This window comes from Pseudorasbora parva, chromosome 21 (genome assembly GCF_024679245.1).
Source record: "Pseudorasbora parva isolate DD20220531a chromosome 21, ASM2467924v1, whole genome shotgun sequence".
NCBI lineage: Eukaryota > Metazoa > Chordata > Actinopteri > Cypriniformes > Gobionidae > Pseudorasbora > Pseudorasbora parva.
Genome location: NC_090192.1, coordinates 8878919 through 8900975, shown reverse-complemented (window position 1 = coordinate 8900975; position 22057 = coordinate 8878919). Strand labels below are relative to the sequence as shown.

General features: G+C 39.2%; 1 protein-coding gene across 1 annotated transcript in view; it reads right to left on the bottom strand.

Annotated features, from left to right (window-relative positions):
• cabcoco1 (ciliary associated calcium binding coiled-coil 1) overlaps window positions 1-22037 on the bottom strand; it is a 35952-nt gene extending 13915 nt beyond the window's left edge. Inside the window, exons 1-5 of the mRNA XM_067429710.1 lie at window positions 21914-22037; window positions 17120-17208; window positions 15387-15556; window positions 15090-15234; window positions 14376-14448 (exon numbers count right to left, since the gene is read on the bottom strand). Of these exons, the coding sequence (XP_067285811.1) occupies window positions 14376-14448; window positions 15090-15234; window positions 15387-15556; window positions 17120-17208; window positions 21914-22003 (567 nt within the window). The 5' untranslated portion in view covers window positions 22004-22037. The remainder of the gene's footprint in view (window positions 1-14375; window positions 14449-15089; window positions 15235-15386; window positions 15557-17119; window positions 17209-21913) is intronic.
• Between the last annotated feature and the right edge of the window lie 20 nt (window positions 22038-22057).

Here is a 22057-nt window from a genome sequence, read left to right as displayed (position 1 = left end):
TCATCCATATTGCTGTATATCAAACTAAAACAAACAATACTTTTAGTCTCTTCTATCATGATCACATTCACAGTTAGTTAGAGGACTTCATTTTTAATGTTTCTCTAATATTGTTGCAGTACTAGACTGATTGTTTTGTACATACATGCAATAAACTACTTGTTAAAATATACAGGTAAAATAAAAATAAAAATATTTTAACTTGATATATTTCAACTTTCAATTTCATAATTTTACTTACTTTCTTATTTATTTGGCAAGTAGTCTTTATAAGTGGCATAGTGTACAGTCGGCTTAATTTGTGTGGTGTATCTGAAAAGCTATAGGCCAGCATTAACAGCTCAGTTACATTTTCTTTTCATTTGGTTGGAATATTTTACTGTTCATTTGGCAGGAGGTCCTTCACCCAGAATCCAAAACTAGTACACTAACAAAAACAGCCTTGTGGTTTGTATACTGAACATAATTACAATTCCAAATTGAGGCTGGGGAGTAGAACAATGCTCTTTCATTACAGCATTGTTTCCCATTATTCCCAATGACATGATTCATGCGTGTTCCATCTCATGCAATAAACAAATTAACGTCAACAGTATCATATTAATAGGACTTAAAATAGAATGCCTGCTACAATTCATTGTCCTGTTTTGCTGCTGTTTTATGCGTAAAACATCTTGATTCAATAAACTGGTTCCAAATTGAAGGGGGAAAAAACAAGTAAGCCTACATCAATATTCAAAATGTCCTTTGAAGTCCCTTTCAAAACAAATAAAAAGGTTCTGTTACATGGTGTTCTGTGCCATTGTATCAGTGACCTAGATTTAGTTTTTGATGTTCACTGTAAGATTCTCAACTGCAGCTATCATTATTTGTACAGCATAAAGCACCATTCAGACGCTAAACAAATCTGAGCCTTGGTGTTTAATCTAATCTCTTCCAGTGTTACAGATCTCAGATATTGTTACAAGCAATATACAAGCAAAAAGGCTCCACCCTTTCACAGACACCACAGTCACCAGAGTACTGATCACACGCACCTGCACTCCATCAGCACGCCAATCAACACCAGTACTTATGCTGCCTTCACGTGCTATTGAAATTTCCTACTTCCCACTTCAGAAGTCGTGACTACGAGCTTGTTGTGTTCAGGTGCTTTGTTGTCAGAAAGAATGGAGGACGCCAGGTTAATACTTTTGTGCGTCTTAAGAGAATGTTATTTTAACACTATAACCATTTCAGTCATTTCCCGGTCCCAGAAAATCCTAGAATCACTGGCAAACATAGCAGCACAACGCGAAAGCATATTGTTTATAATCACATTCACAATATAGGCATAATGTAGACAATAAAGGCTGCTTAAAGACTAAAATGGCCATAGTTTTCAACCATACATGATCCTATTGTATAGCTACTTTTACCACACTATCTAGATAGTCAGCTTGCTCACTATTCTGGAATGGTCAACTAGATGCGATTTTCGATGTGTTTAAAATATACAATATGCTTCAAATGATTATTAATTTGTGTAAATATGTACTACTTTAATGTCAAGACAAGACAATGAAATTGTTGCGGGAAAAAATAAAAATAAGACACCTGCCACAGCAGAAATTCGTATCCCATCTGCCATTTTTAACGGTTATGGCACGCCCATCTCGGGAACTTGGGTATCAAAATTATTTCCGAACTTCCCAGTGGTAAACACGACATCAGAGGGCGTTCATGTGCAATTTTTTACCTCAAAAACTTACCTTTTACCTCAAAGTATTTATGATAATTCCGATAGCACATTAAGCCCCGCTAACACACTCAGTCACTGTCCGGTCTTGTTTGCACATGCTACTGCCTATGCTCACTACCACAGACTCACCTGTATACTTACCTGTGTCTGCTTGTCTTCCGAGTGTTTCCACGTCTTGTCTCTTGGCTCCTCGTCTCCATCGTTCCAGTCTCTCAGTCTGCCATTCCACCATTCATCTGCAACAAAGACGTATCGTATTACCCTATTGTCATTCTGCCCGGATTCATCTTGCCTGTACTCACCTCTGACAAACTCCTCCTGGTTCAGCTCAATAAACTCTGTGTTTCACTGTCCCCAGTTCTCGGTGTCCTCTCTGTTTGTAACAGAAGACCGGACCAAACACCGCACACCAGGATGAGCACCCCGGATCTCTTCCAAGAGCTCGTCGACGCTGTTCGGCAAGGTCTCCCCCACCAGCGCACCTGCATCTTCACCCGCAAAAACTTCCGGAAACAACACCATCTCTTATTCGTCGATGGAGTGCGCCAGTCCCGTGGCCTGACCGGCGCCCTACTCTGGTTGGGCGGAGGATTGCAACGGGTTTCTGCTTCAGTGCACGCTGGTCCTGGAGATGCAGCCGCACTTGTATCCCCACGATCATTCCAAAGTGGCATTCATCACATCTCAGTTATCAGGTAAAGCACTCTGATGGGCGGAATCCTTGTGGACCAACGACAGTCCAGTAATCCAGACCCTGTCAGGTGTCATCATGCATTTTCAGGAGGTCTTTGGGAAACCATACCCTCTCTGCAGCCAGTGGCTGGAATAAACAATCCCTGATAACGACCTACCGACAGGGTATGGATCCTCGAGTGCGGCTGCATCTCGCTGCATACGAGGATTCCATCGGGCTTGAAAGGTTCATTCAACTCTCCACCCGTTTCGCCACTCATATGCAGTCGTGTCTCGAAGAACACCAGGGCCAGCCGTCCTTCTCTCTTCAGAACCAGCCAACGAGGCCATGCAGCTGGATACATCGAGACTGACAGTGGCAGAGCGGCAGAGGCGGCTGACCCAGGGTCTCTGTTTATATTGTGGTTTTCCCGGGCATTACATCTCTGAATGCCCCGTCCGTCCTCCACGTCCTCCACGTGGACGTCCTCCACGTCCACGATCATTCCTTCTCTTCATAAAATTAAGCCACTCACCACCACTGTCAACCTTACTGCCGCTGGTGTTTCCCTTCCAGTTACCACCCTTCTCGACTCTGGGTCAGCCGGCAACTTCATCTCGGGGACCCTCTGCTGCCAGCTCAAGCTCCGTACGACCGCCACTCCGACTGTCTACCAGATCCAATCAAATACCCAGAAGACCTCTGAGTCTGAGGCAAGTCAGTCGTACCGTCGGCCCCATTGGCATCCAAGTTTGTATCCTTCACATGGAACCAAAGGAAAGATTTACCCGCTATCACTCTCAGATGAGAAGGCCATGGAGGAGTACATCAAGGAGTCACTGGAGCAAGGCTACATCCGTACATCAACTTCCCCTACTGCTTCGAGATTCTTTTTCATGGCAAAGAAGGATGGAGGCTTGCGGCTTTGCATTGATTACTGGGCACTCAACAACATACCTGTCAAGTTCAGGTACCCCGTTCCACTTGTCCTCGCAGCCCTGGAACATCTCCGTGGTGCCACTGTGTTCACGAAGTTGGACCTCCGCAGCGCATACAACCTCATCCCGATACGTGAGGGGGACGAGTGGAAGACCGCCTTTGTCACGCCCACCGGCCATTATGAATACCTCGTCATGCCATATGGACTCGCCAACGCCCCCTCCGTATTCCAGGATTTAATTCATGAGGTGCTCCTGGAGTTCCTCCATAAGTTCGTGCTGGTCTACATTGATGACATCCTTATCTACTCCCAGAGCCTGGCCGAACATTGCCACCACGTTGCGGAGGTCCTCCAATGCCTGTGGGACTTCCACCTGTACCTAAACGCCGAGAAGTGTACATTCCATCAACCCTCAGTGCAGTTCCTCGGGTATAACATCGACTGCAGTGGCATCTGGATGGACGAGGGGAAGGTGGAAGCCGTCCAGTCCTGGCCAACTCCCTACCCCATTAAAGAGCTCCAAAGATTCCTTGGTTTTGCTAACTTCTATCGACGATTCATCCATCAGTACGGCACCATTTCCAGTCCTCTCCCCAGCCTCCTCCGTGGTAAGCCCAAGTCTCTGTCCTGGATTCCATCTGCCACCGAAGCATTCCACTCCTTGAAGAACGCCTTCACCACCGCTCCCCTCCTCGTCCACGCCAATCCAGAGCTCCCTTTCGTCATGGAGGTGGATGCCTCCACCACCGGAGTGGGAGCAGTCCTGTCTTAGCAGCAGGGGAATCCCAGACGCCTCCACCCATGTGCCTTCTTCTCCCGCAAACTCAACCAGGCGCAGACCAATTACAACATCTGCAACAGGGAACTCCTCGCTATCAAGCTGGCGCTGGAGGAGTAGAGGCACTGGCTAGAGGGTGCTAAACACCCATTTCTGGTACTCACAGATCATAAGAACTTTAGCTATCTCCGCAAAGCTAAATGTTTCACTTTAACATTTCACATACCGACCAGGCGCCAAGAACATCAAGGCGGACGCCCTTTCACGTATCCACAGCCCTGAGGAAAAAACTGAAGAACCAGAGTCCATCCTTCCTGCTCAGCTCTTCGTTGCTCCGATCACCTGGTCTGAAGAGACTCTGCCCTCTGCCAATGCCTCCACCCATGTCCCGCCGGGTTGCCCATCTAATCTGCAGTTCAACACCAGAGCCCGTTCACCACCATTCACCCAGAGAGAGAAAGGACAACCCGTGTTATTGACCAACCATCGGCCCAATGATGGTGATGGAATACTTCATATAGGTATTTTATTTGCGCTTCTGAAAAGGTCACTTAATTTAAAGAGGACCTTTTATGCTTTTTTACATTTTCAAATTTCTTTACACTGCAAAAAAATTATTTTCTTACATAGTATTTTTGTCTTGTTTCTAGTCCAAACATCTAAATTCTTAAAACAAGAAGTATTTACTAGACAAGCAAAAGTAATTGTCTTGTTTTGGGAAAAAAATAACTCAAAATTGTGAGAGTTTTTGCTTAAAAAAAGAAAAATGATCTTTAAAAAAATTATTTGGATTACCCCACTGGCAGATTATGACTTCTGAGAGTACTTCAACTCGGCGCAGTAAAAAGTCCCGGCTGTAAAAGCTTAGTGGTCTAAGCTAAATGCTATCAGATCGTCACTGCACGTCAGAGAGATTACGAACACGAGACAATAATCCTCATTTAAATATTTTAAAACATATGCCAAAAAAAGGCCTTGGGTTGCATTATTAAGTGTGTTAAAACTCGCGGTTATGGTAAGGGGCGTGACATTTCCCAAATACTCTAAGCAGTTGATCAATCACAACACACTGTTCCAGCTGACCAATCAAAACACATATGCAATTCAGAAGGAGGGACATACAAAAATTAAACAGAGCAGACAGATTAGGACGAGAAAGAGCAGATGGACTAGGAAGAAAATAATGTAAATAATAATGTAAATAATGTAAACTGCAATAATGTAAATAATGCAATAATTTAATGTACGTTGATCAGTGAAAGTAAATTGAGCTCAAAAATGCTTGCTTGATGCACAAGGTTCCTTCTTGCATGTCAAGCTAGAACGGCTGAACTTCTGTTTACCATATTTGATTATGTATGTTAGCTGATCGATGTTTATATAAGAGTAAAAAAAATTATCTGTTCATCAAATAATGTGATCATGTCTCTTCAGAAGACAATTAAATGTGGATTATGAACATTTTGAAGCATCTGAGATTTGGGTGAAGATATTTTCAATGGAAACAAATCTCTCAGATTTATTATAAAAAATATAGCTGCAAGCATAGACTATGGGCAAAGGCCCCGGTGGCACTGCCACCACGGTGACTTCAGGATAACTCTGCACGAAAGGAAATATGCATTTTAACTGGTTAATGTAATAAAAAAAACATTTTTAGACTTACATTATTTTAATCAGTCGCCATGGCAAAAATTCAGATATTGTGCCTCCTGCTCCATTCATTCAAATAGAAAGTCTAAGGGAACTCTCAGTGACTTGAGCAAGGGGAAAAGGAGAGAGAGTAGGGAGAGGGGGGCTCATTTATGAACAAGGAGAGATGTTTCGGTGTCCTATGTGCTCTTTCTTTGAGATCTTCTCTCCAGATTAGTGGGTTTAATATTTTAGTGTATGCATGCTCTCTTGTGAAATTTTTTATGTTCAGTTGTCAGGAAATTCAACAGCCCGTAAGTGTTTCCCACAATGGGCGATAACGGGATGGAGAAGACATGTATGTACATGAACAGTGTTCTGAAGAAATGATGAGGAAGTTACTCTAAAGAGCTGCTTTACATATCAATACAGAGATGGGAGAATTTAAAACTTTATATAGGGGTTCATTTATTTATTTAACAGGGACCATACACAACACAAATGTTGTGCCAGAGTAAGCTAAGATAGCTATTTTGCATCTGCGGTCGGTCTTAAATGATGTAATGTGAATCTAGAGCTAAAAGAAATACGTTTAAAGTAAAACATTTTATACTGGGGAATGTGAAAACAATTTACCAAGCTCTGAACATGACTGAACTGGTGTTTGAGACTAAACAAAGCCCTCAAATACAGTTGTGATGGAAAGTTTTTGAACCCCTTGCAGAATCTGTGAAAATGTGAATCATTTGAATAATATAACAGGAATCATACAAAATGCATGTTATTTTTATTTAGTACTTTCCTGAATAAGATATTTTACATAAAAGATGGTTACATGTAGTCCACAAGACAAAAAAAGCTACATTTATATAATGACCTTGTTAAGTATGTACCCTTGATTCCTAATACTGTGTTACCTGGATGATCCACAGCTGTTTTTTGTTTTTGTTTGGTTGTTTGTTTGATGGTTGTTCGTTCATTTTGATTCATTTCAAGTTACTGTATGATTTTGATATCTATCTTTTCACACTGAGGACTACTGAAGGACTCAAAGACAACTATTAAAACGGTTCTAACCTGCTCCAGAAGGAAACACGATGCAGTAAGAGCTTATCAAGGTCAATTTGAATTATTTTGTCTTCCGGGAAACATGTAAGTATCTTCTGTTGCTTCTGAAGGGCAGTACTAAATGTTTTTTTTTTTAATTATTATATTTAAACAAAATAAGAAAAAAATGGACATCCTCATCCTGTCTAAAATAACATTCATGTTGTATGATCCCTCTTATTTTGTTAAAATCATTCACATTTTCACAGATTCTGCAAGGGGATCACAATTGTTCAAGCACAACTGTATGTTGATCTCACATCACTGTCGAGTTGAAACAAAGATTTTTGATGGCCTAACAATCTGACAGCAATTTGTAATGACTAAGCGGGATGAAGCCTTTTATTTTCAATAAGCAATTGTGATTTTTAGACGATGAGCGACAACATAATGCTGTGTCTACTTGGATGGTGATTCATCTGATAGTTAGATCAGTAGAAATGCCAATTAGCAACCAACAGCACAGAGACTCGCTAAGCTCCTGTGGTTTAATTGCTGTCATTAGGAACAAGGCTTTAGCTTCTAAACTGTGAGCAGCTGTAATCCAGTGTGACCGATAACAAATTGATTTGCAATTTGATTATCAAATGGAAGAAACATGAAAGGTCAGCCTCTGTTTTTATGGCCTTCTGATTCTCTTAAAAAAATATATTGTTATACACAAAAGATCGAGATGTAGGATGAACAGGATATGAGAAACATAAATGAACACAGAGAAATCAACAAGCAACTATAGATTAATCATCAACTATAACTCAGACGACACCAAACAATGAATTGAGAGGAACTGAGGGCTTAAATTGAAGTCCCTATAAGACAAGTCATTTCACTCGGAGGCCATCTTTGAAACGCCTCTCAGGCATGCAACTCCAACTTTGAATGGGAAAACGTCAAATTCTCCAAAACTCTTTGCCAAGCTTACAATAAAATTTCATATTTGAAATCAATGAAATCTGACAACAATTGTCTCAGAAATTTTGTCAGACAACCACCTGTTTCTATTGCAACCGGAGCTTCTAACAGCAGCTGCAGTGACACGATGACTTTACTAATCAACAATTGGTTCTTTCATTTAGAAGGATGGTTTATTTGCCATATTGGATGTACTTTCTATCTATAAGTAATCTAAGTAATCTATCTGTGTACACCGTCTTCCGGTATAGAAGGTCTTTGCTTATATATATATATATATATATATATATATATATATATATATATATATATATATATATATATATATATATATATATATATATATATATATATATATATATATATACAGGGAAGGTAATCAACAAAACAAAGAACAGGTGAAAACTATCAAAACTATTGATAGTTTTGACTTATTTGAAGTATCAAAGCTATTTACAGAACGTTTTTTTACTGGTCGCCGAGAGTTGAAGAATATTAAACTTTGAGTAAAACGCAGTGCTCATCACTGTCACTTATTACCCAGTTGTCCAATCACAGTGAAGGAGGAGCGGGACAAATACAACTCCGACCAACCGCCACATTCTGCTAGTACAAAGTCAACAGATGACAACAACAAGCATAATATCGGAAACAAAATCATTTAAAACAATAGCCAGAGCAAATTTACATTGTATCCACATTTGTATGTATAGAAACAATACGCAAACAGACATTAGTAACACTTCCACAGATATTCTGTATCATAGCAAGCAAAACGCCTCAACTTAAAAAAAAACGCTGCGCTGCTAAAGCTCTCAAGCACTCACAGCAAGGAGTTTTCAGTAGAGCGCCTAGCATTTCTTAGCTCAATAAAAACACTTTGGTGGACACACGGCCTTACTTAGCTAGCATTAGGGATGGTGCGTGCACACTGGCACGAAGCAGAGCGAGCGTTTTCAGTTCATCCCTAAGGAAGTTGAGCTTGTGAGCGCGCATGAGAGTCAAGCTCAACTTCCATAGGAATTAATTGAATGTGTGCACTAGGGTTGCAACGGTTTACCGGTATGACGGTTTATCGCGATATTGACATGTACGATTATCATACTGTGAGCATTTGCTTATACATGGTTTTGGAGAAAAAAATGAAAACAGATCTCACTTGTGCTATTGCGCATATGCAACGTCATTACACGTCACTGCTTAGACTCCACTCTACAGTATATGTACTGAGAAAATGTCAGAGCCAGGGGCTACAAATTCTAATCTCTATCCCTTGACCAAAAAAAAGTTACAATCTGCAGTATGGGAATGCTTGGGTATTCGAAAAATGAACGTGGGGTTGTCCTTGAAGATGGTTATCCAGTTTGCACGAAGAGTGGCTGCAAAAGCATTTTTCCAGTCTTCAACTCTCCAATTTTGGTGAGCTTGTGCAAATTGTAGCCTCTTTTTCCTATTTGTAGTGGAGATGAGGTGTACCAGTTGGAGTCTTCTGCTGTTGTAGCCCATCCGCATCAAGATTGTGCGTGTAGTGGCTTCACAAATGCTTTGCTGCATACCTCGGTTGTAATGAGTGGTTATTTCAGTCAAAGTTGCTCTTCTATCAGCTTGAATCAGTCAGCCCATTCTCCTCTGACCTCTAGCATCAACAAGGCATTTTCACATTTCCAACACTGGATGTTTTTCCTTTTTCACACCATTCTTTGTAAACCCTAGAAACAGTTGTGTGTGAAAATCCCAGTAACTGAGCAAATTGTGAAATACTCAGTCCGGCCCGTCTGGCACCAACAACCATGCCACACTCAACATTTCTTAAATCACCTTTCTTTCCCATTCTGAAATTCAGTTTGTAGTTTAGGAGATTGTCTTGACCAGGAACACACCTCTAAATGCATTGAAGCAACTGCCATGTGATTGGTTGATTAGATAATTGCATTAAGGAGAAATTGAACAGGTGTTCCTAATAATCCTTTAGGTGAGTATGTCCTTATTTCACTCAAAACGCTAGTTCGCTCTGTCTGGATGCATTTAAATCTGCTCTAAGTTTGTGTTTTTGACACTAATCACACATGCGCACTTCAATAAGCAGACAGAAAGCAGGTTAATGCATTCACATGCAGCGCAAAATCAGGGTAAGAAGTAAAAACTACCTGTCCCAACCGGTTTATGATTATGCTGTTTATGACCTTACTCCAATAAAATAAAATGGGTTACCGCGTTTACATGACCATGTTCATCGTCAGCTTATTAAGCATAATCGGCTTAAGAATGTGCATGTAAACGCACTCATTGTTATGAATTAAATAAACAGTAAAGTGCCGCCAGCTTAAAGGCCCATTTGCTGCTGTTCTTATTGCAACCCCACAGTTTGGTTTGTTTCAAGACTTTAATGTCAGATGTGTTTGATTAAAAGCAGATGGTTATTTTCTACCTATCTTCACAGTACCACAATTACATGCATACATAATTATTTTATTTTTGTGAAAAGGTTTTAATTTTTGTCACTCATTCAATCGTTTCTGAACTCATTGAGAGTGCACTTTATTTTGTGACAAATTAATCTAAATATTTAAGGAATGGTGTTAAAATGTTTCTTTCCAATGAACTATCAGTAGAATTTTCAAATAAAATTATTTTCTGTTGAAAAACGCCCCAAAAAAAATCCACAAAATTCAAGTAAAACGCAATGAATGGGTATCGCTATTTAACTTTCGTTTTCAGCTCATGTCGACCACAATGCGAGAGAAAGCGGCATCAGCACTGGTAATTTAATTTAGTCTCGCAATATATAAATGAAGACAAATGTGTGTTGAGCGCATCAGCTGAGGAGATATGAGCAACTCCAAACACATGACAGGGTATATGCAGGGATCCTGAAGTTAATTTCAATACCTTTTTAAGACTTTTTAAATACCTTCTCAAAATATTTTAAGACCTCATCGCACTTCAAGTTCTAATCGGCAACAAACCTTTAATAAACAGTTGTAGTCGAATGTAGACTTAAAATCTCTATCGTAGGCCAATTTTGTATCGTTTATATTGCTTCTCTATTTTACAACATATGGAGGGCGACAACATTACCTAACTGCGCATTTCGCAAAATACATGATGTCACCCTTAGACAGCGCTCGCCAGGGATGGGAATTACCTTTTTTCAAAGTCTACCACTCAATGTTTTTACCATCCATTATAAAAGTAATCCAGAAGGCCCTGGTGGGTTAATAAAGGCCTTCTGCAGTGAATCGATGGGTTTTTGTATGAAAAATATCCATATTTTATTTAATATGTTATAAAGTAAAATATCCAGTATTCTTTATTCAACTTACGAATAAAGTGTAGCGCCCCGTTACATGCCTACTCTACATCCGACGTCATCGTCGCGCCAACTTTTTTCAAAAGTTCAATATAGAAGGCAGTGAACTATCCATTTAAAGTGCACTGTGTACATTTTAGCAGGATCTAGCAGTGAGTTGGCGAATTGCAATCCACTGCTCACCCCTCCCTTTTGAAGCACATAGAGAAGCTACGTTGGCCGACACAGGACAAAAATGTTGTCATCTGAGACAGCAGAGTAGCTAGCGCTCTGTAGAGCAGTTTGTCCGTTTAGGGCAACTGTAGATACATGGCGACGCAAAATGGCGACTTCAATGTAAGAGGACCCGCGGTGTACGTAGATAGAAATGGCTCATTCTAAGGTAATAAAAACATAACTGTTCATTATGTAAGGTCTTTATACACCACTGAAAACATAGTTGTGGCAAGGGGGGCGTGGTTCAGCGAGGTCTGCAGCGGGAGAGAGAGCCGCGGGACGAGCGGTAAGTGAGTGGGTTGGACACAGATTAATAACACCTGTATCTTGTTCCAGTAATGGGCGATAAAACGCCCATAAAAGAGGGGATAAAACGCCAGTGGAACCGGAGACCAAGGAGAGAGAGAGACGGACGGTTGATGCCCGAGACACAGACCCTGAGATACCGGAAGCCGGAAGTGCCGACCCGGAAGTGATTATTGTTGTTTGAGTTGAGAGAAACTATACACTACTGAGTGTGATTTTGACAGTAAAAGAGATAAATAAAACAAGCATCAACCGTCCAGCCGACCCCCGTGTCCTCTTCCTTCCTCACAATACGAACTTTGTTACAATAGTTATGTACATTATATTGTATTTCTGTCCAGGGATCCTCATAAATATTTTAGACTGCACCTTTAATGTCACATTTCGTAATATTTGCCATGTTTTATTTTTGCAATATGTGGCCAGTCACGGAAAGGGGGCATTTTGAGTTATTCACAGATTCTGAAAGTGTAGTCTCCAAGCTTTCCAATGATGTGTAACACATGGAAATCTGATAATATTTTGAGAAGTTGTGTCCATCTGAATGTATGCCTTTAGAAAAGTGTAAACGAAAGAAAACAGCCTCTAAAGTTTTGCAGTTCTCAGCTGTTCTCACCTGCTGGGAGTGACAATTGGGCTCATTTACATCTCATTTGGATAAGCCATACCCCCTGTAAAGCTGCATGATTGCTAGTAACGACAGACGCAATGGGAAAAATCGGACCGCATACTACTAATAATAAAGATGCTAAAATTACCATCTAAAAGCCCATTATAGTAATGTTTTTTTTTTTGGCAAGTTATACGATGCTAACGATTACAATTAAAACGACAGTTAAGAACAATAGGTAGGTATGGGAAGGTCTAAACATGAGATAACCTGTGTGTGTTCTTAGAATGAACACAAAACGACAAACTTTGGTGTTTCTGGAACACTGCGTCTGTTCGAAGGGGATAAAGACAGAGATGTGGTTACAGTCCTTAACCGTGGCTGTAGTGTAGGGGGTAAGGCGCATGTCATTAAGTTTTGACGCATATGCGATCAGTGGTTCGAATCCGCCTTTTGCCACACACTCTAACCGAGAAACACTTATTAATAAACACATGTTAGATGCTTTATTTTCTCAATTCTTTTTGAAAATAAATGCCTTTCCGATCTGATATGTGATGGGAAAAGGGAGTAGAGAGAGTGTGGCAAAAGGCAGATTCGATCCTCTGATCGAGTTGCATCAAAACTTGATGAAATGCGTCTTACCACTACACTATAGCCAAGGTTACAGATTTGAGCCATTTCTCTGCCTTTATCCCTGTCAAATGTTACTATCGCTATAGCCTCTGATTTCTTACGGTCCAACTCGTCTGACGCCTGTCTGATACATTCTTCCTCTTCTTCATCTTCACTCAGTTGTAGATTAGGGTATAATCCAGTCTTATTATGCCGCTTTCATCGTCGCTTGGATCTTCTTCAGAGCGCTTGTTCATAAGCATCCGGCTTGTCGAAGAAGTACTTCGAAACATTTTCGGTGTAACGGCCATGCTTCAGCTCGTCTGCGATCATCTTTGCGGCGTCCATCTTCATTGAATGTTGATATCAGCTAGAGCCGGCCAGAGCGCTGCATAATAAGTAGCCACGCTTCCCTCGGAGGGCAGGTACAATAACAAAAGAAACAAAAGCCGGCTTATCCCATATGGAAATACACACAGATAATGACACGCCCCTACTGCGTGCTAGAATCTACGAAAACAAGCTGATTTCAACCTCAAAATGTACGCTTTTAAATACACCAATACTGCTGTCTCAAAAACGGAGAGACTTCTTCGTGATCTCTGCAAAAAAAACGAAAATCACATAATTTGAAAAAAAACGCTTCAATCTCATTTTGCTCGAAAGTTGTGCTGCCGACTTGTGTCCCTGGTTTCCGTGACGGGTCACATATCTATTATTATCTCATCCAGGTTTTTTGAGAAGACACTGCCTCCCTTGCCTACTCGAAGGAAACGCCCGTGACAAAATAGTCCATCCAAATTGTGCAATATATTCCAAGCTTTGTGCAAGGAAAAGGCGAAATGTATGTTTATGTTTACATGTATGCATTTAGCAGATGCATTTATCCAAAGCAACTTACAACAGAGGAAAAGTTTACTGAAACACCACTGAACCACCATTCACTTGTTCTATAGCTATCAGGGGAAAAGGAGAGGAAGTAGGGAGGGGGGCTCATATGGGCAAGGAGAGAAGTTTGGGCAAGTTTGCAGAAACGTTTCGGTGTCCTATATGCTCTTTCTTTGAGATCTTCTCTCCAGATTAGTGGGTTTGCTGTTTTAGTGTATGAATGCTGTCTTGTGAAAATTCTTATGTTATCAGGAAATTCAGTCCGCAATCGAGGATAATGGGATGGAGGAGACATGCATGGACATGAACAGTACTCTGTATCATAAAAATATCATAAAAGTAGTCCATACAACTTGTGCAATACATTCCAAGCCTTGTGCGAGGAACATATTAAATATTAGTTTACATTTATGCATTTAGCATATGCTTTTATCCAAAGCAACATACAACAGAGGAATAGCTGGCATTCACTATTTAATGAAAATCCCACTGAACGTTCCCTTCTGCCGTAGCTATCATATCTGACATATGGCCAATGACATGGCTGACATAAAACTTGATGTAACACATGTTGACGCTTTTAGAATAGGAATGACATGAGAGTGAGTAAATAATGAACTTTTAAATTATTTTACATGTTAACTTACCTCTATTTTCAGGAGTTGCTCCTCTCTTCTATGACTGAACAGTAATTCATATAGTCGGTAGTGCTGGAAAAAACTGTTTGAGGTATACACAGAGAGAAGCATGCATGAGAAGACATATGCATACTGACACATTGAAACTCTTGATGTGCCAGCAGTTTGTAATGGTGCAATTATGGTCAATTCTTAGGTGTTTGACAATAATCCCAACTCGTATTGCTATAATTACGTCTCAAATTGCAATACTGTATTACAATTCAGATGATGTACTATGAATAATAACTCTTTTCAAAACAGAAAAACATTTATATTTTAAAAGAACAGGTAAGCAGAGAAATCAATCGTGCTCAGCTATAATACACATACTGCATGTCATTTTTCAGCACTGTGATTCAGTGTGTCTTCCATTCGACTTTTTGCTTTCTAAAAGACAGATGATATCCTTGCAGCTCGTTATTCACCACTGTAGTCTGCATGCTTCACAATCCGTTGCTGCATGAATTATGCATAACATTAATTATGAAGGCCATAAAAGGAATCTAGTTTGCTTGTTGCCGGCTGTCTAATGTCAAAGCAGCATCTTGCATGAATTAATAATGTGCGATGGATTGAGAATGACCTAATCCATATTCAACAATTAAACGTGCACTTAAACATAATCATGTTGTATTTAGGAGGAGTGTAATTAAAGGATGGATGTGACATTGTGAGACAAACCTGGTCTTGAAGTAATCTGTGATGGCTTGTATTTGATCAGTGTTGAACAAAAAACTGGCTTCAGCTTCTGTTGATGGGGACTTTCTAGTAGCAAGCACTGTTTGGGTAAATGCCTTGAAATTGTCAGCAAATGATGCCTGTTTGTCTGGAAAAAAAATGCAACAGGCATTGTGTTTATTTGCACACACTCTCTAAAATAATTATGTAAATGTGAGGTAAAAGATCTGCACTATGCTTTGTGAATTCACAGCATGTTCTCAAACTACACAAAGCATCATTTCAGAGAACGCCACTTACTTTTTATGCTGTCAAGTAGCTGCTGCACAAGTGCCATGATAAATGAGATTTGCTGAGGAGTGAAGTTCATCTCTTTGGCCCACCAAAATCCATTGACAAAATATTCCAACAGTGCAGCTTCTTTCAAACATGTTTGGTGCTTTTTGAAATTAAGTATATCCTCAAACTGTCTAAACACAAGACAATACAATACATCATAAAAGTCATCATTTATAAAAGTTATGTAATATATATATATAATATGTAATATATATATATATTAGGGCTGTCCTCGACTAAGGATTTAGACAATCAAATCAGAATTGCCGAATCTCTCTATGGTCAACTGATAGTCGAATCATCTGTGTGTGTGAATGGGTTGGGAGGGGCACGACACTGTCAGCAGAAGGGTAAAACTATTTTTATTTTCCTTTACACACTGCAACAACTTTTAATAAAGTGACCAAAACTGCCTGCCAACTGACAGACGAACTGACAATGGCTTTCTTATTTAGGTTTAAATAGCCTAAAAGGTAATGTGGTGGATAAACATTAATAAACCGTTTTCTCATAACATGTTAAAGCTGCGATCGAAATACAGAACATCACACAAATATATATAAGAACATTTTGATAAATAAACCTAAAAAAATACCTGCCTAAAGAGGAAAAGAACAATTTGAGTGCGTATACATGCACGTTCTGAAGCCGATTGTGCCTAAAGCGGGTGAAGACGTACGCGAAGCTCAGCCCCGCGCGCCTCAGGATCTCACTCACACCGACACCTGAAGCGCACATTATATACACGCGAGCTCAATTTTGAATTGACTGATAGATTAGCTGCACAAAAGCGCTCAGTGGTGGCAACACGATCACACATTAATGCGTATAAATAGTACGAGTGTGCAATGTCGTGGAAAGTATACGCCAAAACTCATTTTGGCGTGCATATGATACACTGTTTTTCACGTGCATCCACGGTGTGTACACTCATTGAACGTGTTCTAATTTTAAAGACGCGGTGCGAAGCTCAGCGCCCTTAAAGGGGTCGCACACCGATGCTCAGCTCAGCTCAGCGCCGCGACACGTCTTTAAAATATTGAGCACCCCCATATTGCCAAAATGGTATGATCCTCGTTTCATAACACCTGCGAAGATTCGACCATGAGATCGGTGGTCGAATCAGGCTCCGCATATCGATGCATCGAATCTTTGACTATTCGGGGACACCCCTAAAATATATATATATATGGTGTGAATATAAGGAGATACAGTACTACAGTAACTGACAAATGATGATTGTAACGAGGTTCATAGATGGGAAGGAAGGAGGCGAGAACCGGCGAACATTCAACAAACTTTTTCATTTCAAAATAAATAAACAAACAAAAGTAAACCGCGGGCAGCCCCTCATGGACGACTGCCCACACACACACACACACATAATAAAACGCAGGCAGCCCCTCATGGACGACTGCCCGCACACACACAACAAAACGTAAACAAAACATAACATAAATTCCAGGCCTGGTCCTCTCTCGTCTTCCGCTGCCTTCGCTCCTCCTTTTATGCTCCCGTCACTCGGCCGCGAGACGAGACCGGTGTGTCGCGCAGCTGGCACTCATTATCACTCGTCACCGGCCGCTCTCGCAGTCCCTCGCCCCGCTGCTTGCCACAATGATACTGTTGTCGCTCAAAAGAGCTGTGACACACTTACATATGCTTAATTTTTGTAATAATTACAGTACACTTACAACTGAACTTGGTCCACAGGCAGGTTGAGGAGGATATTTATTTTGTCATGCTTTAGAGGGTCCCACTGAGGAAAAGATATCTTCATGCCCTAGAATATGAGATAAAAAGAGAAATACAGATAAAATACACTTAATCACAAATAAAAAGAAACAGTAACACTTTATAATACGGGTGCACTAATATGCATAAATTCATGCCTAATTAATGCACAGATAATCATGAGTTAATGTATTACTGGTGAACTAAATGATTACTGCATCAGCAACTAATGAAGAGTGTACATGATTAATAGATTAAGTAATCCTTCAATTGTTATTAGTTAAATGTGTCATCATGTATTAATTCCATAATAACATATATTAACTAATAATGTAAATTAATGTGTTAATTACCACAACGGGTCAAAACCATGCATTTCAACTTCCAGTCTGCTTTAATTAATCATTAGCTAATGATTTATAAAGGTATGATTATGTTAAGACTTTTCTTGCTGGGGCACATGACTGTTAACTTAATTTAAAAAAAAACACTACCATATTACATATTACTTAATCAATTAGTTAATAGTCATGTGCCCCAACAAGTATTAATGCATATTAGTGCACCCGTATTAGAAAGTGTTACTAAAGAAACCGCTTAACCTTCTAATAAATTTCACCATGGTCAGAAAATCTACTTTTGCTCGGTTAATGACAGAAAAAAAACTGTCAGTGCACCAGACGAATGGTCCAAAAGGGTTGTCCCTAGTCTCTTTATGAGTCATGTTTACATTTTGGGCGTAACGTGTAGGCCTGTCACGATAACAAATTTTGCTGGACAATAAACTGGCCAAGAAATTATTGCAATAAACGCTAATATTGTCGTTCTGAGACCATTTTCATCTAAAATAATGATAATGGCATAATAATGCAAGTAATTTTTTTTAAAGATCAATAAACTTTTATTTCTAAAGACTATTTAACACTAAAAACGGAAAACATTTAAAATATCAATAAATAAAAAATTAATCAAGATATAATTAATCAATAAATCATTACAATAAATGAACAAAAGACCAAAAACAATAAATTAAACAGGTGCATATTAGGGCTGGCACGGTTCAAGGTTCGGTTCTGTACGGTTCTTGTTTTTGTTTTTTTTGTTTTAATCGTTAACACTCCAGAAATGTACTTCAGCATATGATATACAACTTAATTATCAGCAGTTTAGGATACAGCATTAAAACAAGTTATATCTTGTAATCATGCTCAAACAATTTAACTTGACCATCTCTACGTGAGATTTCAGAAAGAGAGAAGACGTTGATGACATGCTTTTCATTTATTTGGCAAAAAAAAGGAGAATGTGTATTGCTATCTCTACAGGACCTTATGTGCCTTTTTAGCATACAAAGATTGAACTGAAGAATTAACTTGCATTATCAAACAAAGATTGAACTGAAGAATTAACTTGCATTATCAAACTGCCAACTTCAGTGTAGCTTTAAGCTTTGTTTATACTCTGCGCATCCGCACGAGCGCGGGGGTGCGCGCGGCAAAAATAACGTCAACGCGGAGTGCAGGAGACCCCATTTCGCTTGGCGATGTGCACGTAAAATTTTGTAACTTTGCGTGCGGCTCCACAACCGAAGAAACACGAGCTCCAAGAGAAGCTGGCTGAGCATGACGCCTCATAACAACGGCACTCGGTCTGTGCTTCGAGTTTAAACATCTCCCCAAACGAGGCGCGCGCGCAGTCAACGAGAGAGACAAACAAGCATGCAAATGGAAATTATCGCAGCCGGAAAAATTATCGTGCTCATATTTTTTATCGTGCGATTAATTGATTTATTGACTATCGCGACAGGCCTAGTAACATGCAATAAACCAATCACAGTCTCATCTCCCATTCCCTTTAAAAGACAGTTGCACTTGTATCATGGCGGATTTACTACTACATGGTGGAATTTGAGAGCAGAAAGATTGAACACTTCTCCAGAGAGGACATTTTTTATTTTTAAAAATGTTTGTGTGCTGCTGCGTGTCCCTGTTAGTGTAATAAGCAAGCCCTCGTTGTGCACCTGCCCATAGGCGCATATTACTAACCTGCTCTTTAAATAACACAAAAAATACTTTTTCAGTTGCCTCAAAATAGCAACGCGCAAACGCGCCTGAATACACCTGGTTTTCAGACTAGAGTACACCAATGGGCAAACAGATGGGCACGAGTGCATTTGCTAATTAAAAAATGTGGCACTGGACGTGATAACTACGTCAGACTGAAACTAGCAAAAAACACTTGTCTGAGTTTGCATTGTGCTGTGTATTTGATAGGGCCCTAATCTTTTAAAGACATACAGTTCATTGCCAAGGCTCAACTATAAAGTCAGTTTTAATGCGAGCTCTAAATCATACATTATGACTATAAATGCTTGTTATAACACGCAATTTTTTAGTTATAAAATCTGAATTGCGTCATCTAAACTTGCAATTGCGAGAAAAAAAGACAGAATTGCAAGATTAAAAAGTTGCAATTACCTTTTTTTTATTTTTTATTCAGTGGTGGAAACCAGCTTTATTGCTATGACTTAACTATGAAATCAGTTTTTATAATGAACATTATGACAAATGGTTCTCGTTACCAGTGTCAACATCATAGCAAAAAATATTGGAATTATTTTAATGTTTTGTTTATTAGAAGTTTATTATTAAAATATAAGTATATTAGTCCATGACAAAGTCAATGAACAACAAAGAAACCGATAACACATAATAGAAGATATGGCAAGTCTATTAGTCTGCATTTACACAATGCACACAACTATTTGTCCCGTCCAATGCTGGTTACCACCATGTCGATCTATATAATTTTGGATTCAATCCCGCATTTAAATAAGTTAGTCATTGCCAAAACTTTAGTGTGTAAACAAAGCAGCATTAAAAATTACATAAGGGTTATACAGATAGCAAAAAAGAGTGTCCCCTTTATAATCACTGCAGCTAGATTGGGTAAACCTAGCCTGATCTGTTGGCGATTTGATTTTACCTGGCAACTCAGTCTGGAAACCTGTACATTAATTTCTACTGCTTCTGTTACACTTTTGCGGGAACCAATCACAGACTGGCACGATATCGGCGGGTTTATCATGATGACGGCTAGAGAAACGATGGGCCTTTGCCCATTGATCACGCCTCTTTTGGTCTGATTGGTTGAAGGACTATCCAATTGCGTACATTTATTTAAATAATGCCAGTTGATCACGCCCTCACGCAGCATAAAATACAGAGCAGACTCCCCAGACCAAGACCAATGTTCAATTTTAAATTGAGCTCTGTCTGGTGATAGCCAGACAACACTGCAGCACAAGTTCAGGGAGTTCTGCACTGTTGTGAAAACTCTTGTTATAATAATAAAGCTGGCTAAACTGCAAAATTAAATTCTTCTTGACCTTATATGGCATCAAAATTATTAGTTAGCAAATAACTGAATTAGGTAGATGTTTGTTAACATTCGCGGCATACATTTGAGCAGTTAATTACATTACTGTTGCAAGTGGCAACACAAGAGTAAACATCATTCAAAACACTACTCTTACGTCAAGACTCAGCATTCCTGGCCATCGGACTTTTGAACTAACAGTACATTTGTTTTGCCAGTGCTAAGCAAAAAACCCAAGAAACCGCAGTTTCGAGTTTTTCTAAGATGTGTGGGAAGTATGGTTATCCAAAAGTAAATTTTCCATGATATTTTATTTTCATGATTTTAATTTACAGTATAGCAGTTATGAATGTAGTGGCCTACTTTTGCAGACACTGTCTCAGAACCGAAAATCAGATGTTGTTCCCAACAATTTACGACTGAGATTATTTACATCTAAATCTACTGTATGTCTGTTGTTGAGGGCTGTATAATTTCACATTCAAGTTTCAAATGTATATTCTGGCAGAGCTGGACAGTAGTGAAGTACTTTTACTTTCTAATCAAGTAAATTTTTCAAGTATCTGTACTTTATCAGTGTTTTTCTTTGGAAAACTTTTACTTCACTACATTTCAAAGCATAATGTTGACTTTTCACTCCACTACATTTCATAAATAATTTTTTTAAACCTAATTACATTAAAAATGTAGTAGTTTCTAAAGTTACTTGAGTAAAAGAAAGAACTACATTACATTACATAAACGACATTCAATATAATGTAGTGCGGTGAAAAGCACAATATTATGCTTTGGAATGTTGTGAAGTAAAGTTTTTTTTTTAAAGACGAACACTAATACAAGTACAGACACTTGGAAAAAAGTACTTAAGCAGAGTACAAATACTTCACTAGGCCTACGCCTCTGGTTTTAATGGCAGTATCTTGTCCATTATTTACAGCTACTTCTGTATTTAATATTTGATTTGATGTGAATCATATGTTGAGACTAGGATAAGAAACATACCATCATGAAATATTACTATAAGGGGAAAATATTTATTTTTGACACTGACTTTCACGATAGCGCAATTGTTGTTGCTCACCGAATAAGTTACACTTGCTAATATTTTAAAGTTGGGTTCCTTTTTAATAATTAGTATAGGCTATAATGTAAAATGTACGTGGATGTTATTAATATATCAATGTTTCAATGTAATAAGCCTAACATATGTTTTCTTTCTAAGCATAATTTTCATAAATGTTCTTTAACGTTACAGATCATAACGTAAAGTCGTGAACTTTACCTCAATTTATCATAGGCCTATCAATCATCTAAACATCAGCGAGTAATTAGACTCACTAAATCCATAAGCATGTAACTTAGTCTAGTTTACGTACACTGATCCCAGTATCATCTTTATCTGCTTCTTCTCCTCTCGTTATTTTCTCTGAGTTTTCAGCGGATCTGCAGCTCTCTCTTCCAGACATGTTGACTGTTGCTCAGGAAACAGCAGTGGGCGGGGCATGTGAGTTCATGCGCGC